At 43.6% G+C, this 27,464-nt stretch overlaps 1 protein-coding gene across 2 annotated transcripts in view; it reads left to right on the top strand.

Annotated features, from left to right (window-relative positions):
- The first annotated feature begins 7,412 nt into the window (after positions 1-7,412).
- SMAD3 (SMAD family member 3) overlaps positions 7,413-27,464 on the top strand; it is a 71,672-nt gene continuing 51,620 nt past the window's right edge. Inside the window, exon 1 of one of the 2 annotated variants that reach the window (XM_008502128.2) lies at positions 7,413-7,796. In XM_008502128.2, the coding sequence (XP_008500350.1) occupies positions 7,591-7,796 (206 nt within the window). In that variant the 5' untranslated portion in view covers positions 7,413-7,590. The remainder of the gene's footprint in view (positions 7,797-27,464) is intronic. The other variant, XM_030456793.1, reaches the window with a different exon arrangement.

Here is a 27,464-nt window from a genome sequence, read left to right on the forward strand (position 1 = left end):
ACTGAATTTGATTTGGGTTTAGTTTTAATTTAGGGCAGTCTGCCCAGATTGCTTTCCCTTCTTCTGACAAACTTGGCAGAGCTTTAGCAGGGCCCTGAGAGTGTTTCAGCCTTGCCGGCAAAGAGCCCTCACACAAAGCACTTTATTTCCCCCCCCCCCCAGAACAAATAAACAAGGAGTAATCATTGCTCCTCTTGCACACAGAGAGCAGGAGCTTTTCTTTGTGATTTTTCTTCCCCTTCTGGGCTGTTCCTGGAGCCTTAGCAAGGCTTCAGCTTTAGGAAAATGTTATGAAAAAGCAAAGCTGCATTTTTGCAATAGTAAGAACACAGATGAAGGCTGAAGGAAAAGTAAAGCCAGGGTTTTATGTATGTGAACAGTTTGTGGACTTTCTCTAGCTCAGTTGTATTTGAGGATCCCCATATTGATGTGATCACTCTTCAAAATGTAGTGAAACTCTCAGCAGAAAAGAAAAGCAGGCACATTGTAGTGGTTTGGGGCTTTTTTTTTTTCCTGTTTTTGTTTTGTTTTGATCCTGAAGAATCCTCTTTCTTGGGTTACACATTAAACAGCCCAGGGGGCAAGATCAGCACTTGGGTTTCTACACAGAGCTTGGAAAGTTTCTCCCCAAAGCATGGCCACAGAAAACTTCACCCATAAATCTCCAAGTTGTTTTTCTTATCTAAGCAAGCCGTGTATAAATATTAACATAATATTCATGGGCAAATAATTCCATGCCAATCCTTCCTGCTGCTGCCTTAAAGAGGGCTCTTGATTCAGATGAGGACAGCCCTTCTGTGGGGCCTCAACTCCATTTCAGGTTAAAATATTAAAGCAAGAAAGGGGGATAATGGCATTTCTTAATTAAGTAAACCTCAGTAATGAGAAAGTGAGCAGCTTTTAACCGTTGGTTTTAATGAAGAGGAGTCACCACATAAAAACTACTGGCTAACTCTCTGGTAAATAAAATTACAACTTGACTTTGTTGAGGCAGGGCTGAGATCCAAAGCTTTTGTTCTCTGGTGTGTGTGCATGGATGTACCTTACAGGCAGCCCCAAGTTTTGCTGGGCTGCAGCACAGATGCTGGAGAAAGCCAAAGGTGTCTGAGCCCCACAGCTTGAATCCAAGTCAGGATTTCTCTCTCGCACTGAGGGGGGTGTCAGTTCCAGCCCCTTGGCCAGGGTGGTTTCTGCTACTCAAGACTGCAGCACAATGGTGGGATTTCCCCCTGCAGCATGAGTGACATTCTTGGTTTTTTTTAATGTTCTTTGTCCCTTGTGCACAACCAGAAGTGGATTCTTCCAGGAGTCTGTTTTTTCCCGGAGAGGGTTCTCATATGCCAGGAGTTGTGGACAAGAGGCCATTGCAAGTGGAACATGTGAAAACAGGGGCCTATTCATAAAAAAGAATATATTTATATTTACTTGTTAAAGACCTTTGCTCAGGATCTTTTTTTAAAGTTCAGCTGGATAGAAAATGCCCACTTCAAAAGCCCAAATGAAGACTTAAACAGATGTGCCCTGGCAAAGAAAAGGGTGTAGAGACAGCATGGAATTCAGAAGGGACAGACAGTCATATATGGACATAGGAAAAGAATCTCAAATGAAATGCTTGTGGCTGGGAGCTGGAGTTTTTGTGTTACCTGTAGCCAGTCTCTGTGTTTGGAGTTTTGAGGCTTGGCCTGTTACTTTTTTTTTTCTGGCTGCAGCTTTTTTACTGGTGCTTTTTGTACTGCAAGAGACTATCTGTGAGTTGCTTGTTATAACCAGAGCTTCTTGTGTTATAAGGAGAAGCTTCCCTATAACTGATAAACTTGGCTCTTATTTAAACCCCGTGCCAAACTTCAAAAATTCTGACATTTCAGGTTGCAAGATTTGGACCAGGCCAAGTGTTTGTGTGTGTGTGTGCAACCCCCCCAAGAACCAGCCTGACAGCAGCTGTGCTGAGTGTTTGCAGGTGCTGGCACCTCCCAGAGCTGGGTGTTGAAAATACCCCACTCCATGCCATCAGGGTATCTGCCCAGATGGCTGAAGTAGTCAAGTTTTACCTCCAGGTTAAGTGAAAGCATGTTAATTTCAGGCTGTTAATGCATTTGTAAAGATTAGATCAGGCCTTCTCCTAATGACAGTGGTTCAACCCAGGGCTTGGCCTCAGGAGGCTCTTGTGTCCCTGTATCCACCCCTCCTGTCCTCTGAGATCTCTGCAGGGAAAGATCTTGTCATGTCCCCAGCAAGATGCATTATTCTCTCTTACAAAAAGAAACAAAACAAAACAAAACAACCTACCAAACTAAAGAGCTACCCTCTATAACCATTGACTGCCATCTCCTGTCACTGGGCACCTGTAAATGACCTTGAGAGTTATCAGATAAGGAAATTAAGATTTCAAAACCAAGGCTTCAAGGATCAGGGGAAAACAGAGTTAGGATCACAATTCAAAAACTCTGCTAGAGGGGTGTTTTTTAAGGAGGGACTTGAGGACCTGGGCCACCAGGATGTCCTGTTTTACTGAAGCAGGACATGCAGCTGTGTGTGCCCTGCTGCAGACCAGACCTCCTGAAGGAGAGGGGACACTATAAACACCCATGGTTTTGGCCAAAGTTGCCAAATATCACATAGAAGCTGTGGCAGAGAGGCAAAACATCTGATTTCCCAGGCAAGCACTCACCTGCCCTGAGTACACAGCACTGCCCTTCCTATAGGATCCCCAAATACTCTCTGGTTTGTAAAATAAGCAGTGAAGGACTCTTACAGGCAATATATTTTCATTTGACAACTTCAGTCCATCTTCAGAGCAGCTCTGTGTCCCATATGGGGCAACAGGGTCTAGTGGAGGCCACTCACACCTGTAAGCCAGGAGGAGGGATGTCTTGGTAGGTAGGAATGTCCTCTCTGGGGAGGTAACTCCAGGACTGCCTCCACAAATAACTACCAAAAATCAGAAGTATATTAGAAGACAGATGACTCTGGGCATGCTGCTGCCTTGTATTTTTTCCTTAGGCAAGAGGTACTGCCATGGTTACAGACAGGATTCTGGCTTAACTAGACCTCTGGTCAGAGGTAGCTGGGTGATTTTTATACTGCTGAGCCTCCTGGAACATGCAGGTGAATTTGCTTGTGTGTATTAAGTATCCTGAATTTTCAACAAAGCAGGTTTTTTATGGTATATGTTCTCTCATGGGTAGAGAAGAATAATTGCTGTAGCCTGGAAGGATTTGTCTGTGTTTCACAGTGCTGAAGCTAACTCTGAAGACATTAACTTAGGGTGACCTCGGTTTGCTCGTGACTCACCCGAAAAGTAATATTCCTGTAGGTTTTGTTCTGAGTGATTAAGACAGATTTGCTTGCATATAAATGCCATTCTACATATATATATATTACCTTAAAACCAAGGAAAGCTCCCACACTTTCTCTTGTTTATGCATATTATATGTGACAGAGATCCAAGTTAAATGTCATAGCCCTGATTTACAAGCTAACATATCAATGCAACATGATTTCAAATGATCCCCTCCTTTTCAGTCCTGCAGCAGCAGCAGTCCTTTCACCTTTCACTGCAGCTGGTACTGAAGCAAATGAAGTTGAGGAGGTCACGGTCCTCTTGGCTGCTCCAGTAAACCCCTACCTGCTGTCAACTTCACAGGTTGTCACCTGTCTTGGTGAGTGCCCTCCTAAGAACTCGGTGCCACACGCAGGTAGTGCCCACAAAGGAGATGATATTTTGTATTTCAGCGAAAGGAAGATGGGGGCAGGATGTTAAAAGATGGTTCCCAACCACTCCTTGCTTTTCAAGCTAGCCACAAGTGCATGTTAGGGCAGCCTGGGAGCTGTTTGAGCAGGCACCAGGCTCCCCTAGGAACTGTCTGGCTCTGGCCATGCTTCCCCCAGCCTGCCTGCTCCAGCATGCCCCTGCTCAGGCAGGGAGAGCTATGGAAAAGCCTTCCTGTCTGCCCCAAAATCCCTCAGTCCCTTCCCCCTGCTTGAAGGATATAAAGGGACCATGGAGCAGAGCACAGGAGCTGTTCTGCAGTCTCTCTGAAGCTGTTAAAAATATTTCTAATAAAGGTAGGGAAGAGTGTGTGAGCTTCAGGAGACACCTTCTTGTTTCTTGTGCTAATTTTATGTTGTTCCTGAATCAAAGCCCAGTTTTTCTCTTTGTGAAAGTAAAGTTGAAATTGTGTTCTTATTCACTGATTGATCCTATTACTAAATAGGGTATGTGGAGGTTATTTTTCAGTAATTGTTAAGGTGCTAGTGTACTAGCAAAAGGTTAAAAATGCAGGATAGCCATAAAAGGGATGTTTTTTCCCTCAAAGTATATTTTTTGTCTCATTATTATAGACTAAATACATCTTTGTTTTGCAGTAAGAGCAAACTGCAGTGTACAGAACCTGTACTATCCACAGACAGAAAGATAATGATTGTTAATAAGCAAACAAACAATTACATCCCAAAGAAATGCATAAACTTACCCTGCCTAGAGGTGGCTTATAAGATGTCAGACATTCTGTCAATCAGCAAATGGATCCAGACCATGCAAAACTGGGATGCTCCTGTCTTTTCCTGTCATTTTTTCCATTGTGACAGTGTCCAAAATGCACCGAAATAAAGGCTTGCTGTCTAGGGGGTCAGAAAGTCATGTCTTCATGGAACAGGTAACTCCAGCAGGCACACAAGCTGTTCCATAAAGTCTCATGTCCTTAATAGCCAAAATTTATTCTGCATCCCAAACCCAAATGTTTATTTGTTTTCAATAGTTCACAGTGCTGCTGTGGCCCAGAGTCTGGCTCAGTGGTTTAGCTGCCTACGCTTCATTTATGAGATTGTAAGCAAGTGAGACCCAGTTTGCTTCAGTGTTTAGCAAATTCTATTCACCCTTTAGCCACTAAACCATTGTACAAGTGTGAGCAAAACACTCAGCTCTTCCTTTCCTCCTCCTTATTCAGATTTCCCCAGTTGATCACTTGCCATGTGAGTCTAATGGAGTGAAGATTAGCCCAGGGATATGTACAGAAAATTCTGGAAGCCCTGCTGAACCGTATGTATTCAACCTCACCATATGTGTTCACTGGATTCACATATTCAGATTATTCTCAAATGTTGGGAAAGTTGGTTATTTTTCTTTTAAAAGTCTGAATTCATAACTAATCAACACCTCTTTTCAGAAAACTACAAATATGTATCAAGTCCATGGCACTAGCCACAGACAGTAATTTGGGGGTCCTGCTTGTAGTGTCATTTGTGTCAAAATCTGTTTGCATAGTTTGAGAGGTACTGAGGAACTATTTCCCCAAATGATGTTGGGATCATCCACAGGGGTTCCACATCTCTCTGCTCCAGGCATTTCAACTGAGGCAGCCAAAAACTGGGTCAGGGCAACACTCCAAAATTTTAGTGGTGAGCCTCCAAAATGCAAGACACTCAGGGAATGCATGTTGGGGAATAATATGAGAATGCTGGAGGGGAAAAGAAAAGAAAGAGAAGGGAGAATTTTATATCCAGTATTGATATTCCAAAATTTGGTCCTGTCAATTTGGAATAAAGCACACTGTTTGTTTTAAATCCCTGTGAACTCCAAGCCAGTTGCCTTTGAGGCTCAGACTCTGTCTGAACCCATAGGTTCCTTACTTGCCACAAGGCAATCTGTACAGCTGGCTGCTCCAAATCCACAGGCAAGGGAAGCTTTTTGGATTCTGGCTTTCGAGGAGTCTCCCCACTGGGTTGCACTGGAACCTGGAATATGAGAATGTGGGTTGGCAAGAATGTCTCGGAGAAGCTGAGCATTCCCCAGAGGCTTCCCAAATTTTCAGGCTCGCCACCATCCTGGCTGATAGAGAAAACTGGGGAATAAATCTCAGATTGAAAGCGCAGAATTTGGGAGCTAGGACCCCCGAAATTTTACCCCTTTGCTCCTGGGAAGCAGCTGGAGTTGAGAAATGTGAACCTGCCTCAGCACCCAGTGCTTCTGCAGGTGCCCCCCAGCCTCCTTGCAAGGCTGCTGTGCCTGCCACTTAGCATGATTTTGGGGTGATTTATCAGAGAATTGGGGTTCTGAGGAGCTAGGGTTTGTATATGGACATTTTTGGGGGGGGCTGGGCTCCTTTTCAGCATGGAGGGGGGTGATGCTAGAGACTGGGGAGAGTGAGAGCCCTGTGTGTCCAGTGATGGAAAGTGAGAAACTGGAAATGGAGGTGGGAGCCACCCTGAGTCAGCCCAAACCCAAGTATCTCTGCAAACCACCTAGATCTGAGCAAACTGTTGGTCCTCTGACAAAAATATTCCGTCTGAGAATTTCAGACCGGGTCTGGTAGTAAACATCTCCAGGGTGTCATTTGTGCCTGATACAGAGTGAAAATTATTCGGGTACCTGATGCTCGAGGTGGAAAGATGAGGGAATGGAACAGTAAATTAGAAGGGTTGAAACAAAAAAAGTGCCGATTGTCTGGGTACGACTGACCAAGTTGTGTTTGATTATCTCTGGGTGGCAACACCTTCCCACGGGGGAAAACCGTCTCCAACCCACCCTTCCCAATCCCCTCACCCAGGGGGACTTTGTCTTTTGCGTTTATTTTTGCCCTTCGATGGGGTTCGTCCCAGGCACCGCTCCTCACCTCGCCTCTGGGCTTTTCTACACCTCTCCTTCAGCCCACAGCGACGAATCCGAACCGCGGGGAGTCCCGCCGGGGAACCGCCGGTTCGGCGAGGGTCTCCGCGCTGTGGGGCGGGCAGAGTCTCCCCAGGAGGGTCTCCCGGTGAGGGGTGAGGACTCTTACCCCCCGAGGATCTCCCGGTGTGGGGTGAGGACTCTTGCCCCCAGAGGGTCTCCCGGTGTGGGGTAAGGACTCTTGCCCCCCGAGGATCTCCCGGTGTGGGGTGAGGACTCTTGCCCCCCGAGGTTCTCCCGGTGTGGGGTGAGGACTCTTCCTTCCCGCCGCGGCGGCCCTGAGGGGAGGAAGGAGTTTCCCGCCCGGAGCTCTGAGGGGGCTCGCGCCGGGAAGGCCGCGGAGAGGGAACCGCGTTGGATCGGGGCTGAGGGAAGGAGGGAGGGAGGGAAAGCTCCCAGCTCCAAGCCCCATCCCGCCCAGGGAGCGGGGGCCTCCGCCGGCTGCGGGGAGGAGCGGGACAGGGAAAGAGGGGGATTCAAGGGGGGGGGGGGGAGAAGCGGAGTTCCCGCCGGGCCGTCCGCCTCCCCGCCCGCCCTCCCTCCCTCTCTCTGCGGCGTGAGTGAGCGCGTTTGGGAGGGGAGGAGGGGGTGGAAGCCGGGCCAGGGCGGCCAGCAGGCAATTTGCATGAGAGACAGACTGGGAATGAGCTGGAGTGGGCGCCGCTCCGCACACACAGAGCGGGGCAGGAGGGGGAGGAGGAGGGAGCTGCTGCCGCCGCCACCACCGCCGGGGAGAGGCGGCGAACTCCGGGCAAAGTTTGGTGCCGCGGGCCCGAGGCGCTGAGGCACCGGCGGGCCGGGTGAGGGGAGCGGAGCGGGGCCGGGCCGGGCCACCGGCACTCGGGGCCGCGTTTTGTGGTGCGGGGCCTGCGCGGAGCGGAGAGTGCGGAGCCAACGGCACCCGGGGCCCTGCCGGCAGAGCCAGCATGTCCTCCATCCTGCCTTTCACTCCTCCCATCGTCAAGCGGCTCCTGGGCTGGAAGAAAGGGGAGCAGAACGGGCAGGAGGAGAAATGGTGCGAGAAAGCGGTGAAGAGCTTGGTGAAGAAGCTGAAGAAGACGGGGCAGCTGGACGAGCTGGAGAAGGCGATCACCACGCAAAACATCAACACCAAGTGCATCACCATCCCCAGGTAGGGAGGGCTTGGGGGGGAGCACACAGAAAAAGGGGGATCCCCGCCCACCCCGGACCCTTCGGTGACCTCCGAGGGTCCCTCCCCGGGGGTGTTCGGGGGTCCTTGGGCAGCAGCTTTGCCCCCAGGGGCTCTGGTACAGCCTGGCAGAGAGGGGCTGCTTGGGTTTTCCAGGTTCGGTGCAGTGTAAACTCCTCTGCTGCATGCTCTGACCTCTCTGTCTCTACATAATATACTTTGTTGAGAAAAAAAACACCAAAATAAGAGAAATAACTGTTTGCAGAATTGGGTTACTGTGTAGTAAGAGGAGAGGAGGAAAGTAAGAGGGGAATGAAGGAGAGAAAATGTGTCTCCAGTCGAGAGAGAAAAGGAAAAAAAGGAAAAGAAAAGAAAAAAGTTGTACTTTGTGGGTAATCTCATTGTCAGAAGTTTCAGCGTGTTCTCTAGTGCTGTTACGTTAAGATTTTTCTTGTGATTAATGTGTCAGGGAAATGGTTTTGTTTGGGTTGCTTGCGCTCTTCCATATTAACTAGACAGATATCACCCTGATGGGGTGATGTAGAGCCCTGCTGTGCACATGTTTTCAAATTACTTTTTAAATCGGGAATGCAAATGGCATAGCTGAAGGGAGTGCACGGTTTGGAGTGCAGAAAAGCATGTGAGAGTCAACGTAGCTGGTTTGGTTTGGGTTGGTTTTTTTTCATTTTTTGCATTAAAATAGATTTTCTTTTCAGCCTTCATTCCAGGATTAATCTGTAAGACCATTATAAATCACAAAGGACGTGTATACAATAATCTCGAGAAAGTTTTTCCAAGTAACTTTCAAATAGCTGCCTGCAAGTGGTGTTTTATTGCTGAAGATTTGTTGATTTCTGTGAGCTCAGCCAGATGACTGCTGATTCTGTTACTGGTTGTTGTTTGAGAGTACTCTTTTTTTTTTTTTTTTTTTTTAAACAAAGGCCAAAGTTCATCCCAAATATTTGAATGCTGCATAATTGTATGCTTCTGCGTGAGAAGATATCTCTGTGTGTGTGTATTCATGGTTCTCTCTCTCACAAACAAATGTATGCTTTCTTGGTTGTCAGAATGATTTAATATGCAGTAGCTAACACAAAGCAGCATCTGTTGCATGAAAAAAAAAGTGAAGCAAGTAGCTTGGAAATGTGGGTATTAGGAACTCTTAAAATATTCTTCCAGCAGCTATCGTGGTTTGGTTTTTTAAAGGAAACATCAAGTCTCCTTATCTTTTTAGTGCTGAATGAGTGTGGCTAAGATTTTGGCCAGAAATGCAAACAGACCTCTCAGCCTTTGTTAGACTTAACTCTGGGCTCTGCCTTATTGAAGCAGAAATCAAAACCTGTAGAGCTACCACCTGATCCAAATGCCTTCAAAACCTACATTTTTAAATTCTTGATGAGCAGTGTGCATTCCACATGGATAATACTCTTATTAGCTTCCCTAAAATATCATTTCAGAAGAAGAAAATGATTTGTGCAGCTGATGTGACCTGGGTCTTGTGCCTTGCTGGTGCTGACCTGTTAAGGAGCAGAGTGTGAAGCTTCTTGATGGTACTTTAACTGGTAACAAGGTGGTTTAAATAAGGGAGGAAGATTTTTGATATTTTATGATTCAAAGGGAGCAAAGAGGTGGGTGGAGTGTGATGCTTTAATTGAGAGAAATAATTTTAAAGCTTTAAAATAATGAACAACACAAGCAGATGTCACAAGTCATAAATATTATCACCTCCAGAGGTTGTCCTGGCTGCTCCTTACTGTGCAGAAGTGAAGGTTTCTCCTAGGCCTTGCTCTGCTAAAGGAAATCTGTACAGAAATTAAAACATTTGAGTTCACTTGTGACACAGAGCCTGTGTCCTGCAGACCTTAACCCTTGGTAGGGGGGGAAGTTAGAGCCTATTTTGATGGTTGCTCCTTATGCCTTTAGTTTTTAAACATGATGCTTCATATAAACTTTTATTCTTGTTTAATATGTATAACCCAGAGGTCCAAAGGAGCATGGTTAGGCTAGACTGTGCTGGACCCTCTGCAGCAGCACACTGAGAGGTTAATATCTGTTTATCAGGAGTTGGAGGAGGGTGTGGAAATGTGAACCAGCTGGTCTAGGAGTCAGTGGCAGAGCTGAGAGCTGGAACCAGGCCTTGTGACTTTAAGGGCAATGTCTTCTCCCCAGGACTGGGGAGAATCTGTGAATCTGATTATCCTGTTGTTTGACATCAGCATTTGCAAGACAGCCTTAGTATGGTTTTAGGTTTTTATTTAAAAAAATAATTGTACATATGATATTTCACTGTTTATTTAAATAAGAATTCTAGTGGGGAGTGGAAGGGGGGAGAAAACCATCATTAAGGATTAAATCATGTTGTGCATTGTCTGTAATGCATCAGGAGATTGAACTAGAGTGGAGCTGTGCCAGTGATGACTCTGGCCCAGCAGGAGTAGGCTAACTCCAAAATTAGCTATTGTATCCATGAGAGACAAGCAAGTTTCAGATGTAAAAGTGCTTGGGAGGTTTGCAGAAACATTGCTCATGGGAATAAGCCAATTCCTGTAGTGATCAAGGATGAAAAAAAAAATATTTTGGTGTAGGGCTGAGGAATTAGAATACCAAATTTATTCCTGCTGTCATTTTATATTTCCAGTTCCAAGTAGATATACACAACATTCTATCTCCTGACAGGTGATTAAGCAATGAAGTTGATTTGCTTGTGTTGTTGTTCAGTATGTGTTACTTTTCCAAGTGCTCCATTTGTAAGATGATGTGACAGGCACTTCAGGCCACAGCTTCTCTAGTGGAAGGACGTGTAGCATACAGCAAGAGGCTGGAGAGACTTCAGGGATTTCAGTGTAACACTGCTTTCCTTCTTGGCTTTTCTGCTGGAGCAGGAAGTAATTTCCACCTGAAAAACCCACCAGTCTTGGACCATCTGACCAATTGTTTCTTGTGCCACAGTCACTGGTGCTTGGCAGACTGTCAGGTTTAGAGGATATTTCTCCTTCCCTCACCTTGTGCCCTGCTGCCAAAGCCTCTTCTCCACCTCTCTGCCCAAAGCTGGTGGGTTTTGGTGTCAGCCAGCCATAGCATGCTGGGTGTGCATGGCAGTCAGGTGTTTTTCACCCTGCTTTGGGTGCTGGAGTTGCAAACACACCTCGTTTGGGCATTGAGATGTATCCTTTGTAGCAGTTGCACTGATTTGGAAACCCAGCTTTCAGAATGGACATTTTTATCCCTATTGCACAGCCAGAGGTGTGAGTTTGGGGCCTCTCTCATTTGCTCTGGGGACAAGCCTAGGTCTCCTCCAGCTGCTCTCAGGTTTTTTGGATTTTTGATGTTTCTGCTTGCTTCTGAAACCAAAGAGGATGGTAAGGAGCTGGCATTCCCATGGACTTCATCTGTGGAAGAAGAGCAGTGAGTTTCCAGTTCTATTTCTGATCTGAAGGGAGACCATCCTGTGCAGCTGGCAAACCAGCAGTGTTTTGCCCCAGAAATAAAGTGCATTAAGCTGAACAGTGATGTGTGGTTAACTCTTAACCTGTACAGGGAGCTGAACTCCAGAGGCCAGAAACATGTGAGGAACACTTAGTAATTTCTCTAAGTTGTGCACTACATACAGTCTTGTTATGGGGCAAGACAGTAAATGCTTTGTTTCAAGAGCTTTAGTGGTAGTACACATATTATGACATAAATCTCACAGCATTTTGTAATATATTTTCATATGTATATTTTTCTCTTTACCTACTAGTGTATTTTCATTATTTTTTTATCACCAGTTGTTTTAGGAGAGCTGAGATTCTTGTGTGTAAGGGACACCTTCTTTGAAGTGTTTATTTTTTAATTTAGAAAATAGTTTGGAAGAGAGGTGGGTGTTATTTCATGAGGAGCTCATCTGATAAGGGTAATAAGTACCAACTGAAATGAAAAACACTGGATTTTTAATGCAGTTGAACAAGATGTTCCTTAAATGATTTACATTTTGGTGGGGAAAGCCACTTAAATAATTGCAGGAACATCTTGGGTGTGAGCATACTTTGTGTTAGTTGTTGACCACACAATATTTACTAGAACTGATCATGCTCTTAGGATTGCCTTGATACCAGGAAAGGTTTTGTGTGTCCTCATGCAAATCTGTATATAAATATATCAATTTAATGCCAACTTAAAGCTTGCTTTTGATTTGACCTGTCATTTGAGGAGCTCTAATATTGCACAGAGTTGTTTAAGAGTGTCTGCACTTACAATTAGATTGGTGTAATGATGCACTGGAGATGATTACAGTACAGTCCCTGTGTGCACATCACAGCCTCCTTGCCATGATGCTTTTTAGCTCCCTGATGCTGGTTAATTTTACTGCTCCAAAGCTGTGTGTGCTGTCCTAGCTTTATGGGCAGGTTTTTACAGCTTTCTCCTAACCTCAGTGCTGCTGGCACTGCCCCCAGGAGCTGGGGCACACTGCTTTACAAAGCTTTGAAACAAGTTTTTGTGGCACGAGTGTGACTGTAGCTCAGGTCTAAAGGGGAAAATACCAGAGGTAAGCAGACCCAGGTCTGTAGTCAGGTGTCCCTTCTGCCTTCATCTGCTCCATCCTCCTCCTCACCTCCCCAAAAGTCCATCATCCCTGCTCTGAGCACACTTTCTGCTCCCAGCAGCTTCTCCCAATCCTTGCAGCTGAGTTACTGTCTCTGGTTTTACCTTGGATAATAGCAGGTGCTCCACACTGTGCCATTTAAAAAAAACCCTAAATATTCCTGTGAAGCTGAAGCAGTGATGCTGATACAAGCAGTTAGGGAGCAAGGAGGTGATCAGGTGTGTTGGCAGACCCAGCCCTTAGTAAAATGTCTCAGGGCAGCTAAAATTTTGCATTAAAACTGGTGGTAAAACTCCTCCTGACTTCAAAGATAACACAGCAATTCTTTTCTAGAGCAACAAAAAGGCTAAGGGGGAAAAAAATGTATTTTACTATTTGTTGAGGTGTTTTCAGATATTCACATCTCTGCCTTTTTTCTTCCCCCCCTTCTCAAGAGACTGAAATATTTAAAATAGCTTCTGAAAGGACTGGTGATGCTCTCATTATGTTGTGTAGTAAGTCTTAGATCTTTGTGAAATAAAATGCTTAAAATGGTTGCTTAACTTTTATAGTATTAGGAGAAGACCCTGAACGTTGCAATAATTTAAATATAATGAGAAATAAATGCAAAAAATTGATGGAATCAAGAAATACTCACTGGATGGGATTAGCACATCAGGGATGCAATTAAAATGAGCTCTTCTAATAAATATTGGTTTAATAATGTAAACTTGTGATTGCTATATTATTGCAACAAAAATAAAATTAACAAGATTTAATGGACTGAGCAGCCATTAATTTTCACTTGTTAATTTATTAGGAGCTTCTAATGCTGTTAGATGCACAACAATGCCATTATCCTGCTTGAACTACTTTATGAAATAAATAGGGCCAAACATTGCTTGAATTAAATTGAAATTAAATTTCCAAATTATCTTTTTCTGGTTTTGAATTTTTTATCATCATTATTATTATTATTTTCTAGCTTTCCTTTATTGAATGCAATTAAATTTTCAGGGATGGGGATGCAACACTTTCTTCCAGGAAGGCTTATAAATAGTCCTAATTAACTTTTGTCCCTGTCTGCCTTGATGTGCTGGGGAAAAAGCTTTTTCCAAAGCTGATTGTGTTGATTGGCAGTGAAGAGAGCAGGCAGGAGCAAGGGGAATAAAGACAGGGCAGAGGTTCTTATCCAGACCTGGTTTTAGCAGGCTGACTCCTCCATTTAGCTTCTCAAATGTTTGCTAATTACATTTTGTTGCAGGCAGCTTGAGTCCAAACATAAAGGCGAGGGAGCTGTTAATAATTGGGCTCTTGTCACTGGCAGCACAACTTTCTGGGCAAGTGAGGAGACAATAATGTGTGGATTGTTGCAGTTTATACAGCTTTTTAAGATGTTTTGAAGCCTTTCCTCATTTGCTCATCCATCTCTTTAGCAGCACTGGCAGAATGGTGGGACTTGCCCTTAGGCAAGCAGGAGAGTTTGGTTGCTGCTGGTCCTGTGGCTCTGTAAAAAGAGAATAAAAAGCCAGAGCTCTTTCTGAGCCTTCAGAAACAAGGGTCACAAACCTCAGCAGGAATAAACTGCTTGTGCAGGGTAATAGGAGCCCTGTGTAAAACAAAACAGAAAGCCCTTATCTTCAGAGGAGAATAAGAAGTAATTATTCCAGGTAAGTAGTAATTAAGCCCTGCTTTTTAGGGGATCACCCAGGAACTTTGTGAGCTCCAGAATAGAAAACCTTGATTATCAACTAAAAAACCCCTTAAACCAGAGCTGCTGTGGCTACATTGCTTGAGGTACCTGACTGTGGGCATTTAACAAGGTTGGCTTTTCTACCTGGTTGGGTGTGGTGCAGACAGACTTGAGGCTATTCAGAATATTTAGGTCAGGTCTGTGGGATTGTGTGACCCAGCAATTGTTCCATGCACTGAACCATCATTCCTTGCTCTGCAGGGGAGAATCTCCATGTGGTTGTGGTTCTGAGGCAGTGGGTGTCAGTGGATAGGAGGGAAAGGAGACTGGGAAACCCAGGGAGAAAATAGTAGTTGTTCCTTGTGAGTTTGGTTCTTCAGCCTGGCTGTGTTCAGAACCCTGCTGTTCCAGAAGGAGGCAGTTTAAATTCTAAATCTTATTAGTGAGCCTCATGAAAGAACATCCTTAAAAATCCAGCAAAACCTACCTGTTAGAAGTGTAACCTGGGTAAGTCCAGGAAAGGTGATCCCTAAGTGATCTTGATCATTTTGTCACTAAAAAAACCTTCACAGCACCCTCTGCTCAGCCCCGAGGTGATGAGGACAAAGAGGTTATTTTTATTTTTGGGTCTGACCCCTTGGACAGGAGCATCTGCTCTTTGATCTCCAGAGGAATAAGCAGCAGTTTATGGAAAGTGAGGTCTGTGGGTCCTGGAGAGGAGGATGCAGGGGACAAGGTGTCAGGAGAGTCACTCGATCCCCCTGGGTCCCTTTGCTTCCTCCAGGTTTTGGGGTCCTCAGGAAGGAGATTCTCAAAGTCAAGGTATTATCTGAACCACCCCTAGCTCCCTGCATAATTTGTGGTGATCTAATCTGAAAAATCCAATAAACTTTTGCTTACAAAGTGTGTCATAGGAAAGGTTGGAGATTATCACTGAGCTGCTGACGGTCTGAACCATAAAACAGTCTTTGTAAAAAAGGAAGTCAAACCAGAAATCTCCTCCTTTGTGGTGAAGTTGCAGCCAGCAATGGTTGAATGATGGTTGCTGACACTGACTCTCCTTTTTCACTATAAAAGAGGAAAAGCTTTGTCCTTCCTGTTCTAGTTGCTTGAACACCAGAAGAGAAATTCACTTGGACTTCACAGATGTAAAACAGTTCACAAAAGTGTTAGGCTTAGGAGAAGACATCTGTGGAACATGAGAACTCTGTTTTTTGAGTTCACTGTGCAAATCCTGTTGCTTTATCTACTCACCAGCTAGAAAACACTTTTTTCCCCAAAATTTCCTTTCCCTCCATAACTGGATTTTAAGTGTTGCTGTGTGGGAAAACCTAACTTTGAGGAATTTTCATTTTGTTTTACTCAGAGCAGATGTGGTTGGGTTTTTTCATACAAAGTCTGTGGTTTCCATATATGTGGAACTGTGCAGAAAGGTTCTTTTCTTATTGTTATTTGTTGAACAAATTGTTTTCCCCCTTGAGTCAGATGCATAGCCAATTTGTTGCACACGTGTAACATCTGAAAAAAAAATAAATCAGTGTTTAAAAAGCACTCTGTGCCTAAAAGAAAGGCTAATAAGCAGCTGGAGTCTTGAGTCTTTTCCCACTCTTTCTGCATCTGTGTAATTCCATGGATTTCAGTAGATTTACTTCTGATTTATCTGCAACTGAAAGGAGTTGGGCTGCACAAGACAGCTGTGAACTGAAAACAGAGGCTAAAGGTGTCTATTCAATTTTCTGCTAAATTCAGGGCTTTGGGGGATTCTCTGGATTCTTTGCAGAACTTGAAGCCTACCCAGCAGAGCCTGTGAGACCTGAGGGCTCCAGTCCTATGAAGCCTGAACTCCTCAGCCCTGGGCTGGAAACCTGGCAAGAAACCAGGCAGGATTTAGCTGGAAGTTTGTGGAAAATGATACTTCTCTGCAAAACATTTCATTTTTGGAGGACTTCTCACTCGTGTTTCATTGCAGGCTTTCTGATGGGCACTGGTGTGGCTTGGCAGAGCCACTCCACCTTCTGCAGCTGAGATACCACTGGCAGTGGGGCTCAGTATTGGCTCCTGATCCTGTGCAGAAGAAGGCATTTTGGCTGGTCTGACTGTGGGCTGTTTTTTTCCTTTTTCTTTTAACCATTTTTAATTAGCTTCTAACGTGCTCCTCCTTGAGCCCCCTCCCCAGGCCACCCCCCAGCAAGACAAATACAGGAAGGAGCAGGGGTTTCCTCTTGCAAGGTCTAGATAAAGCCCACCCACAATTAGAGGCCTTGAACTCCAGAGAGCACAAGGGCTGCTAATAACATCTGCTCTTTCTTTCTTTCCTTACAATCAGCAGCTTGTTGGAGGAAAGGGCTGGAATAGTTCTTGGTGTTGGCCTGGAACCTTCAATCCAACCTTCAGTGAGCTCTGGAGACCCCACATCAGTTACCTTTGGTACTTTCATTGGCTTGGAATGGTGAAACTACACTTTGCTGATCTTCAGGTCTGCTTCTTGAGCCTAAATTTACCTGACTTACAGAACATAAGCTACACCCTAAGTCAAAACTGGCTTTTTTGGCCTCTTTAATGTGATTGTTTTATTTTTAAAACTTTGTGGCTTTTTGTGGCCACTGGAGCTTTTGCAGAAAATGACTTTTAGAGTGGTGGAAAGTGGAAAGCAGCTGTTTTGAAACCAGTGTGTTAGGAAGCTGCTTTACAAAGTAAATAAAAGTATTAAAAAGAGTTTAAAAAAGTATATAATTGCTGTCTGATTAGCAAAGCTGATAATGCTTTAGAGCTGATTTCTGTCTCCAGTAAAAGTCTGCTGGCAGTCTGGAAACTGCTCTGAGCTTTGCTCTGAATTAGATGCCATAAATAACTTGTGTGTAGGTAGACAGCTGATCATTGAAGTTTTTTCCCCAAATCTGGTTTTGCTTGTTTGGTAGAACTATAGGCTGAAAGTTCATGTATAGAGTTACAGTTGCCTATTTGTTTTTCCCAGTCATAAGTGAATTAAGATTAGTTTGCAGCTGTGGATTACTGCTTAATGAGTACACATTGTGGGTAGGGAAAGCAAAAATCATCAGGTTTAGTTCCATACCCTACATAACATTGAGCAAAACCTGGATAACCACCCAGCAAATACACTTCTTGCCTCACAAGGATTTGGGGAATTCAATAACAGATGTGAAAAGCTCTTAAAAACTGGAGAGCAAAACTGCTGCAAACCCCAGTGCCTCCAGAAAGCTTTCTGTGACAGTTCAGCTCCTCAGTCCTACTCAGAAAGCAGTTTTAATTTCTGTTGGCAACTTCCTTTGAAAATCTGCAAGTGCTACGTCAGTGAGAATATTGGAATTCTGGGGATGTTTCGTGGTAAACCGTAGCTGGGTTTGTATATTTATCTGTTCATCTCTGTGCTGGTGCCTCCTGTGCACAGGGAATATTTTGACTTGGTGCTACAGATCCTACCATGGTGCTGAGCTCCAGTTTGAAATCTGTTAGCACAAGTCCTGGGGAAACACATCCATGCAGCTTCATGTTTTCATTTCATTACTATTATATATCCATCTGGGAATTCCATGCCATCCCAACACAAAATGTTTAATGTGTGTGCCTGTCAAGTGATTGTGCTGTTATTACCAGATTTTTATGGCCATGACCCACAGCAATGTGAGCTGGAAAAACTAAACATTTCTCTACCCATTGCTGTGTCTTTTGCTGAACATTTTAGCAGGCACTGAGAGTGCTGGGTGGTCACATCTACTTGGTTTAAAATGCCTTTGCATCTGAAGACTCCTGGTGAATTGTTCCCAAAGAGATGACTGAAAACTAATAGCTGGCCATCTGGCTGGAAACAACATAATTAATTAAGCTTTCTCTTTTAAATCATTTACAAGTTTGAAAGAAGTGCCCTTTTCAGAGGTACTGAAACAAGTTGGATTTGAATTCTCACTGTGGGGAAGAGTGTATTTAATTTATCTCTTCAGTAAAGTTAAGGATAGAAAATAACACTTGAGATCATGTTTACTTAGAATTCCCAAGAAAACCTCTGGATTTGTTCTTTTGCTGAGGATACACCTTGGATACTCCAGAGATGGTATTTCATTCTGCTTGGAGATTTTCCAGACTTTGTGTCCTCATCAGCTGAGGAGTTTAGCTCTTCTGTCTTGGCTTTCTAGTACCTTAAGGATACCTTAAGGTAATTCTTCCTGCTGTGTCTGAGAAGAACAAGCTTTAATTCAATCCTGTCTTTGATATTGCAGTTCCTGGTGATTCCACTTGGAGAATCTATAGCTTTGGATACCCAAAGAACCATTTAGATAACATGGAATAAAGTACAGTCATGAAGGGAGAACCCTTAGATAGAGTTCTGGGTTAAAAGAAGTGTTTCACATAAAGATTCTTTAATTTTCTTCCCTTCAGTTCTCCATTTTTTTGGATAGTGATGCCTGTGTTGTAAACCATTGGTGTGCCAGCCACAAATGAACTCGTGGAAGCAAGTGAAGGCCTTGGAAATTATGCTTGAAATTGAGTTTTGTAAGTCACTGCTTTGCATACCAGGCTCTACTGGTTTGAAAGCCCTGGTGAGATAGCTGCTTCTAACCAGGAATAAAAATAGACCTTTGAGTGCTCTGATTCCAGAAAAAAAAAGACATTTATTGGATTATGATTGGCTGGTGACTTTGAAGCTGGAGACAGCTTTGTATTACAGAGCTTCTCACTCTGCTTATTCTCTCAGTTCCTGTTCTCCCCCCTCTTTTTTTTTTAATTTCTTTTTTTTTCTTTTATTGCTTCCTATTTTTAGGATGGCATTTCAGAATTTCTGCTGTACTGGCAGGCCAGCTATTCCAGAAGAAAAAGAAAGAAGAAAGGTGGGAGGTAGAGCTAATGAACACTATTAGTCTGTTATTAATTGGAGTGCTGATGTTCAAAGTCTTCTCTCTTTCTAATTTATCTGATAGCCAATATCTGATTTTTCTACTTGCACTTGAGGTTAGGTGCATTTTGACAGACTGTGCACTTCAGCAGGAGAGCAAGAGTAGGATGGTTAGGAGTGGAGAGAGACTTCCATTCTCCTGCCTGTGTTTTTCTTTGTTTGCTTAGAAGCTGAGGATTATTTTTGCTTTAATTTTTTTTTATTTTGTCCTATGCCCGAGAACCTTAAGCAACAGGGAAAGATGAATACTTGAAGGGCAAGGGAGTGAACAAAAATGTCCTTTGATATAAAAGCAAAAGGCATTATTTAGTGTGACAATGTGTAAAACAATCCAGGCATTGGGTGTTGTTGGTTTTGATGCCTGAGTGAGATTTGGGTTTTGTTACTAGTTCAGTAAGTCACCTATTTTTTCATGTGTGACCTCAAAGCTGTCACTTGTGCACGTGCAATTACCAGAGGGTAACCTGGGGAGTGGAAAAGATTTTGTTGTGCTTTTTACTTCAGAATCCCATCTTGGTTGTACAAATCATATCCTATTTCATCCTTCATTTTGGTTTGCAGGGCTGTGCTGCTTGAAGCTCTGAAGAATATTTTTCTAGGTTCACTTGAGGGCTGAGTGTTGTCAAAAGCTGGCTGAAAGTGGGTCCAGTGTAACAGCATATGTAATGTATTGCTATAAATTAAGTCACTGAAGAATTATTTTTAGAAGACAAGGATTATTTCAAAACCCAGGCCATAACTTTTCTAACAGTGATTCAGTAACTTATTCCTGTTGGTTAAAAATTGCACCTTGTGTTGAGTTGGATCCAGTGCTGGCTTGCAGAAATTTTTTTTTTTAATTTTGTTTTTTTACATGAGGTTGTGAGTCAAGGGTGCTCATGCTCTTGAGAAGCAGAATTATCTTTAGAAAGGAGGCAAACACATCTCTGGGTCAACAAAACCCTCTGTGTGTGGTTTGTTTTGTAGCTGTCATCTGGGCTGAAGTCTGCTGCTTCACCTGAAGTTGGCAATCCATTGGGAATGCAGTGCCCAGGCTTGCTCCTAGGATAACCTTTCTCCAGTTTTGTTTCCTGGTGTTACCTCCTGGCACAAAAGACTGGAAGAGGAGTAAGCAAGCCAAGTGTTTAAAATTTGCATATTTTCATACTGACTGAAGGTGACCAAGGAAGCTGTGTTGGTGTTGTGCAGAGGTCTGCATGGGTGGAACTGCTTGTGCCATCTTGTCTTTCAAGAAATTTGAAATAAATTTTCCCCATGCCAAAGAAGTGGGAAGGACCTGTGGATGTGTGCATCCAAGCCAGCAGCATTATGTTGGTGTGAGTTGTGATAGAGACTTTTTTAATTTGTCAGTAATTTTTTGTCTTGTACTTGAACTCCACATGTTTTCTTAATCTGCCAATAAATGGCAGAATCATTTTGGGCCAAGCAGACATCTCAGGCCATGCTTCTGTGCCTCAGTTATGCTGCTTTGGAGCCAAGTTCATTGTAACAGAAATGACAATTCTGAATTATCTCATTCCCCTCTACTTTTATGCTGTCAGATCTATACATATTATGATAATGATACATCAGTGCCATAATTTGCTTTATGCTTTCCACTTCTACAGGCATAGTTCTTGTTACCTACAAACCACTGCAGGAATATTACTCACTGGGTGAACCACTTGACTTTGAAGAATGTGACTAGGATGAAGTGTTTTGTTTTCTCACATCCTACACCAGTGTCTGATAGTTTCTTGTTACAGTTGCTAACAGGGACTGTTCAGTACAAGTTTGTGGCTTTACTAGCAAATAATTAAGCCCTGATTCCTGGGGGAACAGGAATCACATGCAAAGCCATTACATTTGGCCATTTTGTATCTGTCCTTACAAGGTGCTTCTGAGGTGTCCAGCTGAGGATGCTGACTCCCTTATACCTTTTCATGTCCCCTTAAAAAAAAAAAAAGCTAAATGATGTCTCAGTGTGTGAGCCTGTTAGTGGTCCTGTCTTCTAATCAAGCACCTGAGCTCTTGAGATTTCCCTAGTCTGGCACTGTTCATGAGTGCTGAAAGCATTTTGCATGCTGGAGGAAGGTGTTACACCAAAGAGAAGTGTGAGTGCACAGCTGGCTGGGTGTTCCTGGACTCCACAGGGATTTGGCATTCTTCCCATGGAACGTGAGTAGCTGTGTGACCCTTGTGCAACCAGTAAAAGAGCAAGGGTTGAAATACTCCTCCATCTTCTGAACCCAGCCTGGCTCTCTGCAACAGGAACATTTGGGAGCAGACAGATAAGCTGAAGGAACAAGAGGAAACATCACCTGGCAATTGCTTCAGCATCTCATCTGCTCCCTTGGATAATCTTGGATAATGCAGATGGGAAGCACTGCAGCTTTGTGGGACTCTCCAGTGAAAATTAGCAAGCTCACCACTCTCCCTTTTTGTCAGAAATGGGGATATTACAGAACAGGGAGGTGTAACTATTATTGGCAGGAATTGTGCCTGTGCTGAATGAAAATGTGCTGCTTAGAATTTTTTTACTTTAAGTTACATCAAAAGAATCTTGTCTAATTTTAACGTTTTTACCATCAGGTGGGGGTGTTCATGTGCAGCTGTAATCAATGTAGCATGACTTTCCTCACCTTTTTGTCCTGAACACTATTTGCAGAGCTGAAACCTCTCATTCTCTGGCGTTTTGTCTTCTCTGCATTGCAGTAGCAGTGCTTGAAGTGAGAGGTCAGCACCTAATAAAAGTGGGATTATCTCAAAGATGAAAATAAGTAGAAAAAAATCCTATTGTGGAAATTACAGGATTTACTTGTGACTCCTGAGGGGTCACTTTGTAGTGCTTGTAGTAACTTTCCTTGCAGTCATCAGCAAGGTGTGAGGGTCTTCAGAGGACTTTGTCACTTTTTTACTACCTGCAAACTGTAAACTTTGGCAGTCCAAAGTGTTCAGGTGATCTCTCCCTGGCCATGCAAACATCCCAAGCTGTTCAACTTGCTCATTTATTCTGTTGGAAAGGCAGAGGGTAAAACCAGCCTTGACTTGCAGCCTGGAGGGCCCCTGTGCAAAACCAGTCTAAGGTTTCTGGGGTGGGAGCTGTGGACTTCTCTACTCTTTTGTTTATTATACTTTGCTTCCTGTCATCTCTTAGCAAATAATGAATAACAGTCAGAGTATGCTGTGAGACATGGAATCTGGAAGTGTTTATTACAGGCTGTGTGTGAACCAGAGGCAGCACCAGAACTGATTTTCTCACGGACTGGTCTAGTAACTGCCTGGGGGAAGAAGCCTGCAGCTCTCTTTGGAATAATGGCTCCAGGACTCTGGTATTCCTGCTTCCCAGGTTCCTTGTGCATAGGAATTAGTGTCCATTCTGCAATCAACACCTGGCTCTGATTTCCATTGCATGAAGCCCTTTGGTGTAAGTGTGTTGGAGTACTTTACACTCAAGGACTAGGAAACACCACAGCAGCAGATAAAAGCTGAGTAAAGCAACTGCTGCAGTAGGCCTAAAGCAAACACAAGAACTTGTGAGGTTTTTCCTTCCTTCCTCTTGTGGTTTATTTTTCTCATTATTTTTGATATGAGGGAGGAGGTGTGAGTGGGGAAAATTTATGTCTAAGCATAAACACTGAAATTTTGTTGGGGTTTGTGCACACTGTTGGGTTTGTGTGTTGGGTTTTTTTTATTTTCTTTTACCACCTTCCCCCCTTCAAGAGCTTCTTTCTTTACATTAAGTTTTCTGTGATCTCAGTGAGCTTCCCATGGCCAGCCCTGTGTCCAGATAGAGCTGTAGGAAAGCCTTCTGCCCTGTGAACACTTGGGATGAGTAGCAACAGTCCCACCAACTTCACACCCACTTGAAAACAGACTTGTTCTCCCCAGACTGAGTCTCCTAGAAGTCAGCAGAGGTAATCACATGGCTAAGTCTAACCATACAGTTCCCTTCCTAACATTTGCAGCTGCTTATGCCTGGCTCTGGCAGTGCCTGAGGTGTTTCTGAGGGAGCTGTTTTGCCTGCAGTAATATTTCTTAAATTTTCTTTTTTTTTACTTTAAACAGCACATCTGTTTAATGGTGGGATTGCTGCTGCTTTGGACACTCAAATGATTGTGGAGAGGATTGCTTGTAAAGTGATTTTTTTTTTCCCCCCAGCTTGCAATGACTGCAGTCTGCTTACTAAATATATATTTAATATTATCCAGTGGGTTTTGAAAGAAGGTGGAACATCAGATAATTAGTTTAGCTCTTTGTGTCTAGAAATCACAAATCTACTTACAAATGTAAACCAAAGGAAGCATTCTGGGACTAAGTAAGGATGAAGCTTCTTGTTACACCTGTGGCTTAATCAAATAGTAGATTGCCATTAAAAACCTAATCCCATTCCTGTCTCTCTTTGTGTGTCTGCTGCTTGTTTGTGCAGTTAACTGTAATTCTCAGTGGCTCTTTATGGCAACAAGATCACCCAGTCTAATATCTTGTAAATCCTGTACTTTAAAATCAGGCTTGTGGGAGAGGGTTTTGACATCTGTATTGATGTTGGTAACCTGCACAAATCTGTCTTCTAGAAATGCATCCTGTCCTGATTTAAAGATACCAAGATAGAGACTATTGTAGGAAAGTGGGCAGATTGTCCAGGAAGGTGTCTGAAAAGGATTCAGTAAAAAAAATCCACTGAATACATCACCTGCATTGGAGCAGAACAGTGCCAGGTCCTGAACAGACTCCTGTGTGCTCTGCTCACAAGCACCAATGAGGCAAGTCAGAGTGTAGATTTGAGGATGATTTCCATAATTTTAAGAAAACTGGAAATTTAGGATCTCCTCTATTCTTTCCAGTTTATATTTGTTTGTATTTCAGATTTTTACGGTTCCAAGAGGGGTGTGGGAACGTTTTAACAAGGCTCCAAGTATTTATTTTATGGGTAAACTCAGGACAAAACAATATCTTGTTGTTTCAAGCTACACTTAGCATTTCTGCCCTGAGGAAAAAAATATGATTACACAGCACATAGAGCTTGCTTGGACAAGTTGTAATGAGTGTTAAATAACTGTTTGGTAGCAGGGCGCGTGCTTTTAACTTCATAAATATACATTGTGGTAATGTTAGAGAAGACCTCAAGATTATAATTATTTGAAATATGCTCTACAAGTGCTTAGCACAGCAAAGTAGGTTCTGGTCTCAGTCAGGAGCCTGTGCTCTAAGGAGATGCAAGGAATTCTCATTCACCCCATGTGGTCCACAGCCAGCAGGAGACATCTGCCTCTCTTGTGGCAGTCAGCTGCTCTGCAAGGGCTGTGGAGCTCTTCTTGCAGGGAGATGGAAAGGTGTAGTTAAATATTTACCCAAACTGGGACTTGTGGTGGCACAGGCTGAGCTTCAGGTGGCTTAGGAATCCCAAGTGACTGGAGATCAGTTGAGCATTAAATCAGGTGCTGCACCTGGGATGCCAGGGCATGATCAGGAAGAGGTGTTTTGACTGATGCTCTTGCAAAGCTTAGAGACCTGGGGGGCTGTGAGTAAAACAGAAATGTGGCTTTCACCTGAGCAGTTCTGAAAGAAGCTTCCTGTGCCTGTTATATCTTCAGCTTTCATAAAAGCTAAAGGGTCCGTCTCGGGTGTTGCCAGTTTGCTTAGAGAAAAAGGGTTTTCACCTCCCAGCTGTGCCATTTTGTGGCTTTTTTTCCTTGCTCTGTTCTTGGTTTTACTCTCTGGTGCAGAATGAATTTTTACACTTCTGGGGAATTAGAGGAGGTAGGATTATAAACTGTTGTGGTGTGGGGATTGTTGATTAATCCTAGAAGCCCTCATTTTTATTTTAATTTTTTTTTACTAAAATTGCATGGCTGCTCTCCCTCTGAATTAATGTGATACAAACTGTAGGCAAAGCTTAAGGCTGTTTGATTTCTCTTCAGGATTTCTTGGACAGAGAGGGGGTCCCTCTGTAGTGTTACATACCCCCAGTAAGTCTGCAGTTTTGGGAAGGTGTTTAGATCTTTTGTATTGGGCTGCCCTGATGCTCTCCTGATGTGTGAATTGACTCTACAAAAGGTGCAGTGGGTGAGATGCCTTCAAAGTGGCAGCCTTGCAGTTTGGGCAGGTGTAATCTGGACTTTCTGGACCTACCACAACACGTAGCTTTGACCAGATTGCAGTCTGGAAAGCATGAAGAAATGTATAAAACCTTCAAGCTCTGCCTGAACACCTTATTTGGGGTTTTTTGGGGGTAAAAAAGAGCTGATGGGCCTGAGGAAACCTGGAAACATGGGAGCTGGTGGAAAATTCTCCAAAATGGGGAAGTGATTAATTTCCACTTCATTTCTTCAGGTCAATACTTGAACAAGAGCTGCACCCTGGGAACCAAGCATTCACATGCAGGCTGAGGAGAGAGAAGATTGCTTGCATACCTTTTGGCTTCTTTCTGCTTAAAATAGCACATCCAAATGGAAATTGGTGCCCAGCTTCTGCTAACTGAGCTCTAAGAGGGCCCTGCTCTTTTTCTCAGTGGTGGGGAAACTGTTAAGGCCAGTTCTTGGGTAGACCTGGAGCAGGATGTGCATTTGATCACCTTTCATCTTCCTGGGGGAATTTTAGGGTGGTCTTGCATCTCTTCAGGGTCCCTCAGACAGAAATGAGAGCACACCCAGGACAAGTAGGAAGGACAAGCTCAGGTTTTTTTGAAAGCTCTGAGTTTCCTGGGTGTATGCATGTAGTAGCTTGTGGGAGCTCCAGTGCTTTGTGGGAGCATTTTCCTTACTCTTACTTCTCTGTACAGCACATGAGCCCATTTCCTGCCAGCAGCCTCTTCCCTGCAGGGAAAAGCTGTGGTTTAAAAGCAGCCTGGCATTGCATTCCAGGGTGAGACTCAGCCAGCTCCCAGTTGCCCTCTTTTCCCAGGCACTTTTCAGATCTAAGCAGGGGAGAGGATGCAGAGGGGCTGGATTGGCTTTGTGGCAGCACTAAGCCATTTCCAGCCCTCATCCCTCCTAGGGAAAGTTTGCCCCGGGCTGCATGAAAGGGAAGGAGGGTGGTGAGGATGGATGGGGCCAGTTGGCTCAGGGTTGAGCAGATTGGGATGAACAGCACAATGTGGGTTCCTCCTCAAGAAAACGTCCAGAGTCGTCATGTTGTGTAGCAAGATTTATGGGGCACTCAGATGTGCAGGTTTTTGGGTTTTTTTGGTTATTCAAAGAAGGATCAGCTTGCAAAACATGAGATGTTTGATGCCAGATGTATGTGGATGTGGTTTGCTTTGTTCTTAAACAATAGAGTTTTAAAGAAAGGAATATTACTTGTGCCCATATGTCCCTTTGTTTCCAGCATGGATATAATCCTGGCTCCAGAGTTCAGCTTTATCATGCTGATTCTGTTTGTAGCAACTCATACAGCTGAACATTTGTCATCCAGTTTGTTGAGGCTTTGATCTCTTAGCTTCTTTTCTGATCAAATCTGGGACTTACATCCTGTGCTGTAGTCACTGCAGGTCTTGTGGAGTAGATCTGAAAGAGTAAATTCCACCACTGAACATCTACAGGGGTAAGAATTTATTTTTAATGGCCCTGTATTTTACCAGCAGTGATTTCAAAGGGAAGTAATATGCAGATTTAAAAGAAATCATAATAATTGCTGACCAATAGCATACATTTAAAAATAATACTCTGAATACTTTGGAGGATTTCTTGATTTTTAACAAAGTGACACTTGCTCTTTAAAGTAAGCTGGGAATGTTTTCTTCTGCTATGAGGCCAGGTAAAATATACTTTGAAAATATTAGGAAGCATTCAGGAGATCATGCAGATGAGGCTCATTTAGCTTATTTAATTTGGAATACTCAGGTCTTGATTAATTTCCCTAAGACATCAATGAGTAGCTTTCATTTCCCTCTGAAAGGCAGAGCTGATCCTTGAACAAAAACCCAACAGATACAGTGATGCAATTTCCTGGCTGTGTGAAAAAAAACCCTTGAAAAACCAAAAGTGATGAAACCATAGTTGGGTTAAATGCATTCCTTTACCCTTTGGGAATAGGGATACATTTTCTGTCTTGAAGTAGCTCTGTTTGGACCATGCTAGTTAAAGATCTTGAGCTGATGGTTTGTGTAGCAATTACTTGGATAGCAGATGGCAACTCTGGAAGTGTAAATTAGCCAGCAGCTGACATGATGGGAGAACTATTGGTTGTGCTGATATCATTCCATGAGGAGAAGTGCTAGATAATCAATAAGGGCAGAACAGAACTTCCTGGGAATCATTTCATTAAGTTAATCCATCAAGAGTTCCCATTTCTATCCAGGTGCAGAATGAATGTTTTTTTTCCCGAAATAATCTGTTGCTTTGAAACCTAGACTCTAGTTCTTTATGGACAAGAAATCCTAGCAAAGATTTTGATTTTTAAAATATTTTGTCTTGATTTCCTGGACTGTGCACATTCAGGCACACAAAGGTGAAGGGAGGAAGGAGAGTGGGCTGAATGTTCCCATCAGAAGAGCCTGGGGGAATCTTT

Source organism: Calypte anna, chromosome 10 (genome assembly GCF_003957555.1).
Source record: "Calypte anna isolate BGI_N300 chromosome 10, bCalAnn1_v1.p, whole genome shotgun sequence".
Taxonomy (NCBI): domain Eukaryota; kingdom Metazoa; phylum Chordata; class Aves; order Apodiformes; family Trochilidae; genus Calypte; species Calypte anna.